The following is a 12,568-nucleotide window of genomic DNA, read 5'->3' as shown; positions in this document are numbered from 1 at the left end:
ATTGATCCCATCACCTCTCCTGTTTTATAGGTTCATGAACCTGTGGTTCTTGATCTATCCAAACTACTCCTTAAATGATATCTAGATAATCTGCATTTAGCCACTGTTCAAAACCTGCATACACCATATTGCTGACCTAAGATGATAAATGAATGTTCTGGGTACTGCCTTTAAGGTGAGATTGCTTGGTTTTGGACTAAAAGGGCTGGAAGCACTTTCTTAGAAGTTAAGCTACAACAAATTATTGCATTGATTTTTGGTTAAACTTCCTCAGTGTTGATAGCCTGGAAAGGACATGACTAGATCTTTCAGCTGTGAAGAAGATGCTATATGGGTGCAAAGGAGAGCTATTCGGTATAAATGCAAAAGAAAATATGGATGTTTGACTTCATCATTGTAGATAAAAGAGTATTTAATCAGATTGTGATGTTTTAGAGCTTTTTCTGACAGCCTCATGGTGCTGTTATGAAGTTATGCTATAACAGAGTGTCAGCCAGTAACATATATATATAATTAAGTATTCATACCTTGAAATATCTTTTGTTTTCCTGCCCTAGTAAATTGGATTTTTCATCTCTAAATTATGTGCTGTTTTTACAAGTAATGATTTATAGCTTGATAGAAAAGTCATAAAATCTGGCATTCTTATTGTGTTACACTTTAGGTATTCCAAGAAAATCCAGACTTTTCTGTTATTTTTTCCCATATATGAAAAATAATGTTGGACAGCTTAGTAGTTACAGATAGTTGCAGGCTTATCCATAGATGAACAGAATCTATTCACATGAAATAAATCAATATCCAACTGTTTGACTGGTTCAACTTTGCCTTATTTGATTACTTTTTACAGCTGTCTTACAGTACGTTGTCCATGTGCGTTCTGCATGGGCCCATATTTCTTCCTAGCAGTAGCAGTGTGAGAATGAATGACATTGTAGTTAAAATACTCATCTGAGTAGATAGTTAATTTCTGGGTTTTATGCAGTCATATAAAAGGGTGTCTTTATTATGTGGGGTTATTACCTTGGCACAGTAGAATACACCGTTGTCCTCTAGGTAATAGGAAATAAGGTCCTGACTGGGGAAAAGTACTTAAGCATTTGCTCAGCACACTGTATGTACTTACACGTGTGCTTGAAGCTGCGTATAAATTTAAGCAGTGCCTTAATAGGATTGTTTTCCGGAATTGAAGCCTAAGTTAAAGCCTGATGGCTATTCCTGCATAGCAAGCGAAATAGCCCAGGAAGAGCAAGATTGCAGAGTGAGATGGTGCCAAGAACCAGATTGCATGCTGTGTGGTGGTGGTGGGTTACACTCTTATCTTACGCTCTTATCTGATGCTTTGAACTGAATCACTTTGAGGGAAGTCATTCCTCTACTCAGTATTCATGACATCCTACACACTACCAGTACAGGAGGGTGTTGACAAACTAGACTGAGTTCAGCTGAGGTCCCTGAGATGGTGGTCCTGTGAGGAGAGGCTGGGGGAGCTGGGCTTGTTCAGCCTGGAGCAGAGACAGCCTCGGGGTGACCTGACAGCAGCCCCCAGTGCTTACAAAGAGGTCATGGAGGAGACAGAGATGGAGCCGGGCTCTTCACAGCAGTGCAGAGCAAGAGGGCAAGAGACAATGGCCATAAGTTAAAAGGAGGTTCAGCATGGATGTAAGGAAAACTACTTCTGTGTGAGGACAGGCAGGTGGCGGCACAGGTTGCCCAGAGATGTTGTGCAGTCTCCAACCTTGGGATTTTGACCCAGCTGGATGAGGCCCTGCGCAGCCTGGCCTGACCTCAGAGCTGATCCTGCTGTGAGCAGGAGGTTGGACCAGAGACCCCCTGATGTTCCTCACAGTCGGAGTGATCCTGTGACCCTGTGAATGCCCAGTGTTGGTTGGAGTGTATTAGCTGTGCTCCTGAAGACTGCCTTGTAGTGTGAAACACAGCGGAAGCAAGACTGATTAGGACATTGGCTTCTGAAATGCACTCCTAACTCCAACTCAGTGCCAACGTAGATGCACCCTATGCAAAATCTGCTTTTGTTTTTCATTGACAAGGAACCAAATCCCCTCTCTCTCCCTCAAAAAAGAAGAAAAAAAAAGTCTTGATGGCATCTCCTGTTGATTGCTGCTTTGTCTTATTTTTCTTTTGTACTCCTGATTTCAGTCTCTGCACCTATTAACTTTAGAATCTTTTTGTGTCTTTACCGTTCTTTAGAGACTTAAGTATATTATGCTGTCTGGCGTACTCATCTTCTATGGCATTATGTCAATCTCCTGCTTTCATAGCTGCCTTTTCAGTGCTCTGTTGTAAATCCCTTGAGCAGGAACTTTGCTGCTATATTGACTTAAGCCTGTGGCTGTAGTTAAGACACTGTCTTTTCATATACTATAGAATTTTGCTATCTAAAATTTTCTGGCCTATCCGATTTAAAAGCTGCTTTATCCTGCTTTGTAATATCTGTTGTGTTACTTTCTAGCTCTCGTCTCTTTCACTTTTTCAGTGGTAAAGTTTGATAAGGATCACAGTTTTAGCACAGAAATGAGAGCCCCAATGGTGGCCCCAAAGAGCAAAGAATGCACAACTAAACCTTTTAAAAACAGAGTGGGTGAAAGTGGAAAAACTTAAGTAAAATAATTAGAAAAGCATAAGTAAAAATAATCAGAAATTAATACAAATTTGACTTGGAAGAGAAGGAATCATAACATGGATGGACATGTTATGACCATGAGGTCATGATGCTTAGGTCTAGTTTGGAGAGCAGACTGCCTGTGTCCGTACCAGACAGTACTTGGTCCTGGTGGCTTCTTTTGCCCTGTATGATGCCCTTGTGGCCTTAAATGTAATTCTTGTTTTTTATTGCTTTTTCTTACTTTAACAAACCTGAAATAATAAGACAGCTGTGTTGTATCTGTATACAGTGGTGGGGTTTTTGTTTTGTTTCATAGCATGCGTTGAATGCCCTGGCATGTAGCTCTGAGTGCATTGAGGTGTTTGTACCAGACAGCTTTGCACACAGCATTGGAGAACTGTATAAAGCAGAGACACACAAACCTCATGCAGTTTTGTCCCTGTCTTTTGGGCAGGGGATGAACTCTATCTGTTTAGTTTTGATTTGGAGAGAAGAGGTTGACTTACTCAGAAAGAGAGTTTGAAAGTAAGCTAACACTTCTGTAGTTCAGGCAACTGGGAGAATAGAAGATGGCACATATCAGACAAATGGCTCAAAAGAAACTGAATTTAGACACCAATTTTTTAAATCTTGGCAGCTGTGTTCTCCTTTTCCCAAGTCTGCACTCAAACACACTGCTTTTCCAAGCAACTTTGTGTGGTACCTACTAATATGCTTTGGTAGCATCATCATGATGATACAGCTCCAGGACTGCTGGAGCTGTAGCTTTCTCATTACTCCCACGAGTAAGCTGAAATGTGACTGGTCTTCAGCCTTCCTGTGCTGTGGTGTTGCCCCTGGACTGATGTTAAAGTCATGCCTCCTTTTATGTGGATGTGGTTCTAAATGTGCTGATGCTAGGAATGGCCTTATATTGCTCAAAGAATCTTGAGAGTTGTATTCCATAAACATTTTTATGCTAGCATAAAAAATTTGAACACCAATGTCATCAGCATCACTAAGACAAAAGAAAAAGAGGGAACGGTGTGCTTTTCTAAGGGACATGTGCCCTCACCTGAATTTCTGTCCTTACTTCATGAAATAGATATCAAAGGATGTTCAATTGCAAGGACCTGACAGGGTCTAAATTAAACATAATCCTTCAGTTGGTTTAAAAATAAACCAATCCCAATAAGAACAAACAGAAAAAAACCAGCAATAAATGTCAATTGTATTAAATATCTTGGCCACTTTTGTATGCTTAGAAATCTGTCAGGCAGCTTTGAATGAATTTTATCATTGCGTTTTGCTCATTTTCCCATAGCCGAATCCCTTTGGTGGAGGGAACTTAATGTTATGGTTTCTGAATCGATGCAATTATTAAGCAAATGCTATTGTAGAGTGTTTGTTAATAATGGAGATACGAAAGCCAGGGAGAACATGTTTTAGCTTTCACTGCCCAGTTGCTTTAGCAATTCTGAAGTTAGGCAAATTATCATTTTAGTTTGTTAAATGGATTGGATTTTGTATTAAGCCACTGAGAAATAAGAAAAGTTGAAGCTCTTGGTGCCATTTTAACTATCCTGTTTTAGAGACAAATACTAACTTTGTCAAAATACTTAGCTGCATCATTCCTTTAAGAGTAACAAGTCTCAGTGAAGATAAAATGTGAGTTTGAATCATTCTTGTAGTTTTATTTCCTTTAAGAGCAAGAAGAATGAATAATATCTCAATCAGATCTTTTTATTTATCACTTTTCGTCAGTAACATGTAGGGTGAATACCACCAGTATAGCATGTGTGCATTAAAAATATGTAGGTGGCTCAACTTTAATCTTAAAATATTACAAGAAAAAAACAAAACAGGAGTTTGCTTTAAAACTGTGCATCTTGTTTGTTTTAGGAGAAAAGGCTGAAAGAAAAAGCAGCAAGGAGAGAAGCCAGGAATAAGAACGCACAGGTAAGGATTTTTGTTGTTTTGATTAAGCTACTAATTGTGGGTTTGAAATTTTTTTTTTTTAATTATTTCATTCCTTTCTTTAATAAGCAATGTTGTGATTAATGACTCTTTGCAAGCATTTTCTGTTTGCTTGCCTTTTCTTACTCCCTTGCTCTGATGTAGTTATGACTTGCTGTGGAAGGATACTGAGAAAGCATGAATATATGTGTGTGTATGTATATGTGTGTGTGTGTATAAATATATAAAATGTATGGAAGCCTTTTGGAATTGCAGCTTCTTTATTCTGTATATCAAGTGAGTTGCAATTTCAGCTGCAGTGCCGATGCCGTTTTTTTTTTTTTCTGAATACTTGGTCATGTTTATAACTTGCAGGCAGTAAGATATTTTTTCTTGGTCAAATCTCATTTAAACCTGTTTCTGCTGAACCTTTTCTTTAAACAGCAAGTATTTACATTGAAGTTTATTCCTTCCCCTTGTTAGACCCACAAATAAAACCTTTGCTATCCTTTTCTTTATATGTAAGTTCCTAGTTTCCTAGAGGCTGTTCTAGTTTTTCATATTGCTTGGTTTGTGATAAACTGAGATTTCATTCAGCTGCAATGATTTTTTCCAGAATATGGACAGAGTAATGTGTGTCATTTCTCACACTGCATCTCCTTATGCTATACATGAATAGTTAAGGTTTGTTCTTGGCAGTTAGCAAATATTTTCTCCCTTGAGAAAATCGATAACGTTCTATGTCCGATTTTTGCAAGCTGGCCGTGCGCTGGGAGGCTTAAGTATAGGAAGATGCTTCATTCTGTAGTTGTGAAGTGGAAAGTAATTACAGTTTAAGATGAAAAGCCTAGTTATACTAAGTATTAAGCATGATTCTGTCTTCAGAGATGGCAAGCTATGAGAGCTGTTGGCATCGTGACTCCCCAATCAAGCAATAGAAATTTTCTGCGTGTAATTGAATGTACAGAGATGCATACTTTTTAATGTATTGAGCAAGCATTTTAGGAAAATTATGGAATGAATGATTAACAAACATCTTAATATAGGGAGAAAACATTGATCAAATCAGGCTGTATCGCATTCATAAATGCTGCTTGTTAATTTTGGCTCTTTTTAAGGAATAAAAAAAACCCCCAATGTCCTGTTATTCAGCAGCTGGAGAAATAAACCCATTCCTTTCAAAAGGATCTGCTTGCTGATGTACTTCTCCTGTTCTATTTGCGAAGCAAATGAATCTCTGTCCTGTTAGAAAATGAATGAAGTCGATCTCTATTGAGGAATGATCTGTGTGTGTGGGAGGTGTCCATGGGTACAGTATGGGTTAAATGTGGAGCCTCACCCCCAAAACTGCGTAAGATAGTCACAATCTGATGCACCTCTGCCTCTCTTCTGTGCAACACTTGCACTTGGAGAGCTGATTTACTAGTCCTGGTCTAGTGTGAGATTGGCATATGCTTTCTGTGAGAGTACCAACTGTGCAAATCTGCTATTACTTTGACTTAGTTTTATTCCTGAAGCGCTTAGCTCACTCTCCGCAAGAAGGTGCAAGCCTCAGGAGCTGACATAGCTCCTCGATGAAAACTGTTGGGCTTTTTCTCTTGTTTGAAGGCTATTTTTGCCAGAACTGTGTGCAGCCGAGTCCTGTCATTTTCACTGGGGCTCATTTGAAGGGAAAATGCTTCCGCTGGGAAAGGCTGCCAGCTTGGAGATGGGTGGGCCGTTCATGCCTGGAAGTGGAAGGGAGCAGTAAACAGTAGATAAAGGTGGCAGTTTCTGTCTGCTGGGTGTCTGAGGAATTAATGAAGAACACGCCCTGCTTCACAGAATCTTTGAGATGAAGCCACAGTAGCTGAAGCTCTCCAGAGTCCGTGTGGGGAATGACTCAAGCAGCTCCTAGGAGACACCCAGGGGAAAAAAAAAAAGAAACAGTAAAACACAGAAACTATTGAAACAGAAACTAGTTTAGAAAATACATGCTGCCTAAATCAGGAGTTCAAAAACGTTTGCATTTTCACTAGTGCTTTCAGAATGTGGCTTGTGACCCACTTACTCTGCCATACACAACTCCTTTGGCAATTAAGAGTTTTCTTAAAAGAGAAAGCAATAAGGAGAACCAAAAAAGCAGAAAAGGTATTTTTAACTATATTAATGCAGTTTAGCAGCTGGAGAAGAGGGCTAGATCAACAATTATGAGCAGCCAGTCACTTCAAAGCAGCTGTGGTCATAATTTGTTTTTCCACGTCTACCTGCTTTATTCCCCCTGTTTGTTTTATTAACTGTCTCTCTCACATTATAAACTCATTGGGTTACAGAGTATGACTTGTTATCTTTCACTAGTATGCAGCACACCAGGTCTGACATGACCAAAACAGCAATTTACTTTCCCATTCTAAACATTAAATAATAATTCATCAATTATGACTTTTGCATCTCTGCTTTACTATAATTCTTGTTGTCCTATTGTTGGTTGTGCCCTGTTGCTGACTGGGCAGGGCCTGGCATGTTATTCTTAATGTATGCTGTTTTTTTTCAAAATGAAAAGGGAATTTATTTGGAACTAAAACTTTATGGTTTACAGTTTATTTATTTTCACCCTTTAAACCATACACTTGTGGGATTTGATTTTAGTCTTAATTTAATCTTAGATTCTTGGATTTTTAGTTTTAGGATTTCTCAGTCCTGTACATGTTCACACCTTTCCTGTGCCAGGAATCTTGACTACTTGACATTTTTCATTTACCCTACCTATAATTTTGTAACTCATGGCCTACCCTTTTTAATAACAGCTTTCCTTCAGTTTTATACCCCCATATTGTTTTCGGGAGGAGGTTTAAGTGGTTCCCCTCTCCCCCCTTCATTTCAAAGTTTTAATGCCTTGTATGAATGCAGTTTTTTTGTCTGTATGCCAACAAAAAGGAAAGATCGCAGGAGAGATGGGCCTCCTGCTTTTTTTTTCTGGTGCCACAGGAGCAATTGCAGAGAAGGTTTTGCTCAGCCTTCGCTGCGCTGGGACAGGGCAAGCTCCCTGAAAGTGGAATTGAACAACCAAATTCTGGCATGCTCTGCTGAATGTGCTTGAGCAGGGGATTAGATGAGTAGGTAGCTGCAGTGTTATTGACTCCACCTTGTATAAATCCCCATGCAATAAATAAACTGGGTAAGAAGTGAGGGCTCTTAAAGGATGCTTTGGAGAAAGTGTTTCTTGGAATTTATGACCATTAATTAAATTTGAGTGGAAGAGGCTGTGAAAACAGATAAAAGAAGCCTTCTCATATTCATATTGAAGAAAAGCAGGAAACTGAGGGTTTGGGGGATTTTTTTATCATCAGATATTTAATTGTCTCACAGTTTAGGAGAATTTGATGAGATATTTACAAAAGCAGTGTTTTAAGATGAAAAAAGCAAACACTTTGTTCTCATTCGGTACTGATAAAATTGCAGTCCTCAAGCTCTCAAACAAATTTTGATACTGTTTGCTTGAAGATGGTCTAGAGAAAATTAGGCAGTCGTGATGTCTTTTGAGAGACATAGCATACATAAAGGACTTTTATTTTAGGTTTCAACCAGCATTTAAAGGTCCATGATCTGCAGTGAAGCTAAACAGGACTGTATTTCTCCGTTAGTGAGTTTAGTGTTTTGCTATCCTGATTCCTTAGAGCAGTATTGATGTGTTAAGAATTATGAAGTGAGGAAAGTTTTGGTTTCTTTAAAGAAAATTGTTTTTGTAGGAAAGGCATTTTCCAGGAGCAGTCGAACAGGGTAAAGGTGTGGGAGCAGAGCAGGAGTCAGGAGAAGGCGCTGTTTCTTGCCCCAGCACTGACGTGCTTTGTGATCCTCAGCTATCGACTCCCAACATCATGCAAGAAATGATAACTAGCCACTAAAAGAAGACATCAGTATCTTCTAGAAATAGTTTGGACAGCATCTGTAAGTGGTGCCAGGAGGTAAAACTTGCTCAGTCATGCCAGTTTGGTGCATCAATTCAGCCATTTGCAATACTATAGCAGTTACACCATGCTGCTGTCCAAAGCAAACCAGAAAAATCTGAAAAAGGGCGACTAGCAGACCAGAGGCTGTTTACCCAAGGTCCATAAGAAAAATGTAGCCTGCTGAAAACCTAGGGAAATCCAGCTTGAACACATACTCCTTAGTGAGAGGGTTTTTCTCTTTTAGAAAAGAATGAAGAGGACAAATCATTGGAATAAAGTTGAGGATGGGGATTGTTTTCAGGCCGGAAAACTGGCCTCTTCTGAGAGAGATCCAAGCACTTGGTTGTCACGGGTACTTTTTCAAAGGAATGAATTCTTGCTGAGTAATTGTAGAGCATTAAAAGATCAACAGCAACAGCAGGATAATAAGTATGCTTTAACTTTTCTCATGTCCTCTCTTTCTCGCCTGCTCTCTGCCCAACGTATTTTGCTATTCCCAGAGGAATTAGTACTTGTGTATGAGATTTTACATATTTTACACAATATATACTTGATATACTTACATATATAACAAGATTTTCCTGGAGTCACAATGAAGTTAGGAATCCTTCTACTCTGTTATGAAGGGATTTATGTGAACACGTCTGCAAAATACATCTGGGTGAGCAGGAGGCACATACTTAAAGATATGACAGATTCAGGCATCGATATCTGCCTGTATCATGTCACTGCAAGGTATAATCCTCAACATAGCATTCTGTTTTCTGCACCTTGTGCCATGATCTGTTGAGATTTTAACCAGAAAAATACTTTAAAACACCATTTTCTTTTAATCTCTAGTACCCTCCATGGGATTTGAGATACACTTGCTGAATGTAGCTCAAGAAATCTTTGCACTGTGTGGCAAAATTCAAACAAGAAAGGGACAGAGTCAGATCTCTTGGGTAGCTATTGCTAATAATCCACTGGGAGAAATATAATCTTTAAAATATGTTGAAAACTTTGCATCCCCTGTGTATCGTTCTGTGGTTACTGGGAACTGACTTCTATTACCTGACAGCTTTGCTTCTCCCTTGAATTTCCTTTTCCTTGAGATCTGGCCCACGACCTGGTGTTTAGGCTGGAGGCTCTAGATTCAGTGTGGATGTGAATAGTAATTTTGGTGTGGAAAGGGGTTTATAGGAGTGAAGGAGGAATTTGGTCTGTGCCTCCTATGAATACAGGTTCCCAAATCCCTTTGATCAGTTTATCACTAAGTGTTCTTGGGAAGGTCTCATGGGATGCCCTGCATGCTGATGGTTAATAGTGAAGGTTCTGGATCACCTCTCATGACCCTCTCATGAATGGTGTTGAGGAGCCATTGCTTTAGCTCTCTGTGATTTCTGGAGCTGGAACAGGGTTTCAGGGCTAGATCCTTCTGGTGGTCTGGAGGATGTAGAGATTGTGGAGTTTATTTTGTTCATAGAAGACCTCAGGAGAGTGTTATGTTGTCCTGATACAGCCTCAGGACAGGCTACATCTTGTCACTGCTGTTTGATAGTTGCAAAGGACTTAAAAGTTATTAATCAATAATTATTCTCGATTCTGCAAACCACAAAAAAACAGCAAAAAAATGAAGCAATGATACTTCTGTTCAGCTAGAAAATCTTCCAGTATCTCTTGTGTGGGGAACTTACAACTGAAATTACCATGTGAATTAGATCCCTTTTATTAATTCAGACTTCTTACTTAAAGCAATTTAATTAACCTTAGTTTAGAAGTAGCTCCGGTCTGCTAGCTCTTGTGTTCTGCACGCATACCCAAAAACTGTAAGTAGCTTTATTTATTTATTCATTACAAGTTTGTGTTTGTATTGTTTTGAATTTCCTTGAGAAGCTCTGTGGATAAGCAGAGTAATTTGGAATATCAACATTTTAACCTACTAATTTAGTAATTTCAAACAGGTTTCTTAAGACAGAATCACAATTTCAAGTTGTTAAATGGAAAATAAAGAAATCGCTGATTCTGAACTACTTGTATTCTGAAATATTTTTAAAATCCACGTATTCTACAATATTTAAGTTAATATTTGAAAATGGGTATTACGTGCCTGTATGGAAATGTTACCTGTATTTTGCTTTTTGAAAATAACATGTTGATGATTCCAGTTAATATAACACTTCAATTGCTTTAAGTAAATAAAGCTGTAATAAGTCCTGCCTTTTCCGCAATTAAGAATGTATGCGATTAAACCAATATTTCTGGGGTGTAACCCTGAACAAGTAACAAGGAAAGATTCTGATGGATTGATTTGCCAATTATGCACACTTCCGTGAACCTTTTCATTGCAGCCACCAGCACACTGAGGATTTTAAATATATTTATCAGATCGACCATTTAAACTAATTGGCCATAGCCATAGCAATTGAATTGTGTGAGTGTAATATTCACAACTATTATTTTTAATTATACGTGGTATGTGATGACAGTCTGCTGCTCTACACGCAGTAAGCTGATGATTTACCAGTCGCTGAGGTGGTTTCTTCATAGTCCTGGCAGAAGCATAGATTAGGGGGGCTGTGGACCTCGCACATGCCCTCCTATCCCCTGGAGGTCTGCTGGGATGAGGTGGATGCACAGTGGATCAACACAAATGTATCTTCATTACAGTGTCTGACGTACCTACACCCTATGCTTTGTTATTGTGTTTGCTTTCAAATTTATGGTAAAGAGAGGAAACTTCTTTTTTCTTTAAACTTTTGTTGTTTTTCTTATTTTTGGGGGTTGCAGTTCTAGGGGAGCTTTTGATGAAAGATGTAATATGGATTTGTAAGCAGAGGAACAGGGTTTCTGGTATGTTAGGGAGTGCAAAAGTTATTGTCTTACTTGATTGCAAATGATTTTCTTAAATTTCTAGGGCAATACTGAAGAAATTTCTCTAGTAGCTAGGTTAAACTCCAGGAAGATTACACTGTTTAATTCATTATTCTTTAGGGAATTTTTTGTTTCTAGAATGTCCATGTAAGTGTGATAGTATTGGAACAGGAGCTTTGGAGCCATCTTAGACTTCCACTGCTGAGCTTCAGAGCTTTCAACATATTAAAGACTAAACATTTTGTTTATTTCAGAATCAACAATATTTTGGCATGGTGGTGGTGGGGGGACACCTCAGTATTTTTTTTTAATAAAAGCTTAGGCTATCAAAATTGCAAGATTGCGAATTGAAATATGTACCAACATCTATGCATTTTTCTCTTCCTCTTGAATTATGGGGCATTTGTTATCATTTGTTTGGATCGTATAGTTATGAATAACTGTTGGTTGTTGTAGAATTAAGGAGTGCTTTGGCACCGTTCCACCCAGGCTCTTGAATGGGGATCAGCAAGTAACTAAGTGGCTACTTGAGTCGCTGCTTGAGCTCTGTTTCTCCTTTGAACCAGGGAGGTATATATTATTCCGCTTCATTTTTCCTCTTTGCCTGTCTCCGTGGATATTAGGAGCCTGGATTCCACCATCAGGTTTCTCCCTGCATATGGCAGTGTGGTGGAGCACAGGGAAAGCAATACGAGAGCTCTCTTAGTCTTGCACAGATGCCTTTCTGAGGCTAATGATTAAACCCCAGTAGCTAAGGTTATATACATTTTTCTGTTTGAATACACACTTCTTCAATTCAGGCAACATATTTTAGTTAAATACATGTATCTAGAAAAACAGTAGGAATGCAAGAAACCAGACAAGAACTCTTTGTGCATTGCAAAGTGCAAACACGTATATTCAAGGGCAAAGACCTTCCCACCTGAGCTTCACATTTCCATTTCAGCATTGATTGAATGTTTTCATGCTAACTGTTTAGCCCATGTTCTGTAAACTTAAATAGGGGAAGAAGAGAGCACTGGGACTTTGCTTTGTGATGACTGTCCATCAATATGTAAGTATTTCATTTTTGAATATGGTGTCTTGTAAAGGTGGCAAGTGTACAATTTAAACGTAACTAACCACTACAGTGTGGTTTGGAATGTATATGTAAATTGGCAGCATCTTTTCTTCTTGGCTTCCAAAATTCCTTGTTCAGTTTCTTCACTGATTTGACACCCTCCTC

The 12,568-nt window shown here is 38.8% G+C and overlaps 1 protein-coding gene across 2 annotated transcripts in view; it reads left to right on the top strand.

Moving 5' to 3' along the window:
• DDX10 (DEAD-box helicase 10) overlaps window positions 1-12,568 on the top strand; it is a 209,406-nt gene that overhangs the window by 144,941 nt on the left and 51,897 nt on the right. For both annotated transcript variants that reach the window (XM_076328171.1, XM_076328172.1), the window contains one exon: window positions 4,508-4,564. In XM_076328171.1, the coding sequence (XP_076184286.1) occupies window positions 4,508-4,564 (57 nt within the window). The remainder of the gene's footprint in view (window positions 1-4,507; window positions 4,565-12,568) is intronic.

Source organism: Aptenodytes patagonicus, chromosome 1 (genome assembly GCF_965638725.1).
Source record: "Aptenodytes patagonicus chromosome 1, bAptPat1.pri.cur, whole genome shotgun sequence".
Taxonomy (NCBI): Eukaryota; Metazoa; Chordata; class Aves; order Sphenisciformes; family Spheniscidae; genus Aptenodytes; species Aptenodytes patagonicus.
The sequence above is the reverse complement of the archived record's forward strand: the minus strand, read 5'-3'. Positions and strand labels throughout refer to the sequence as shown.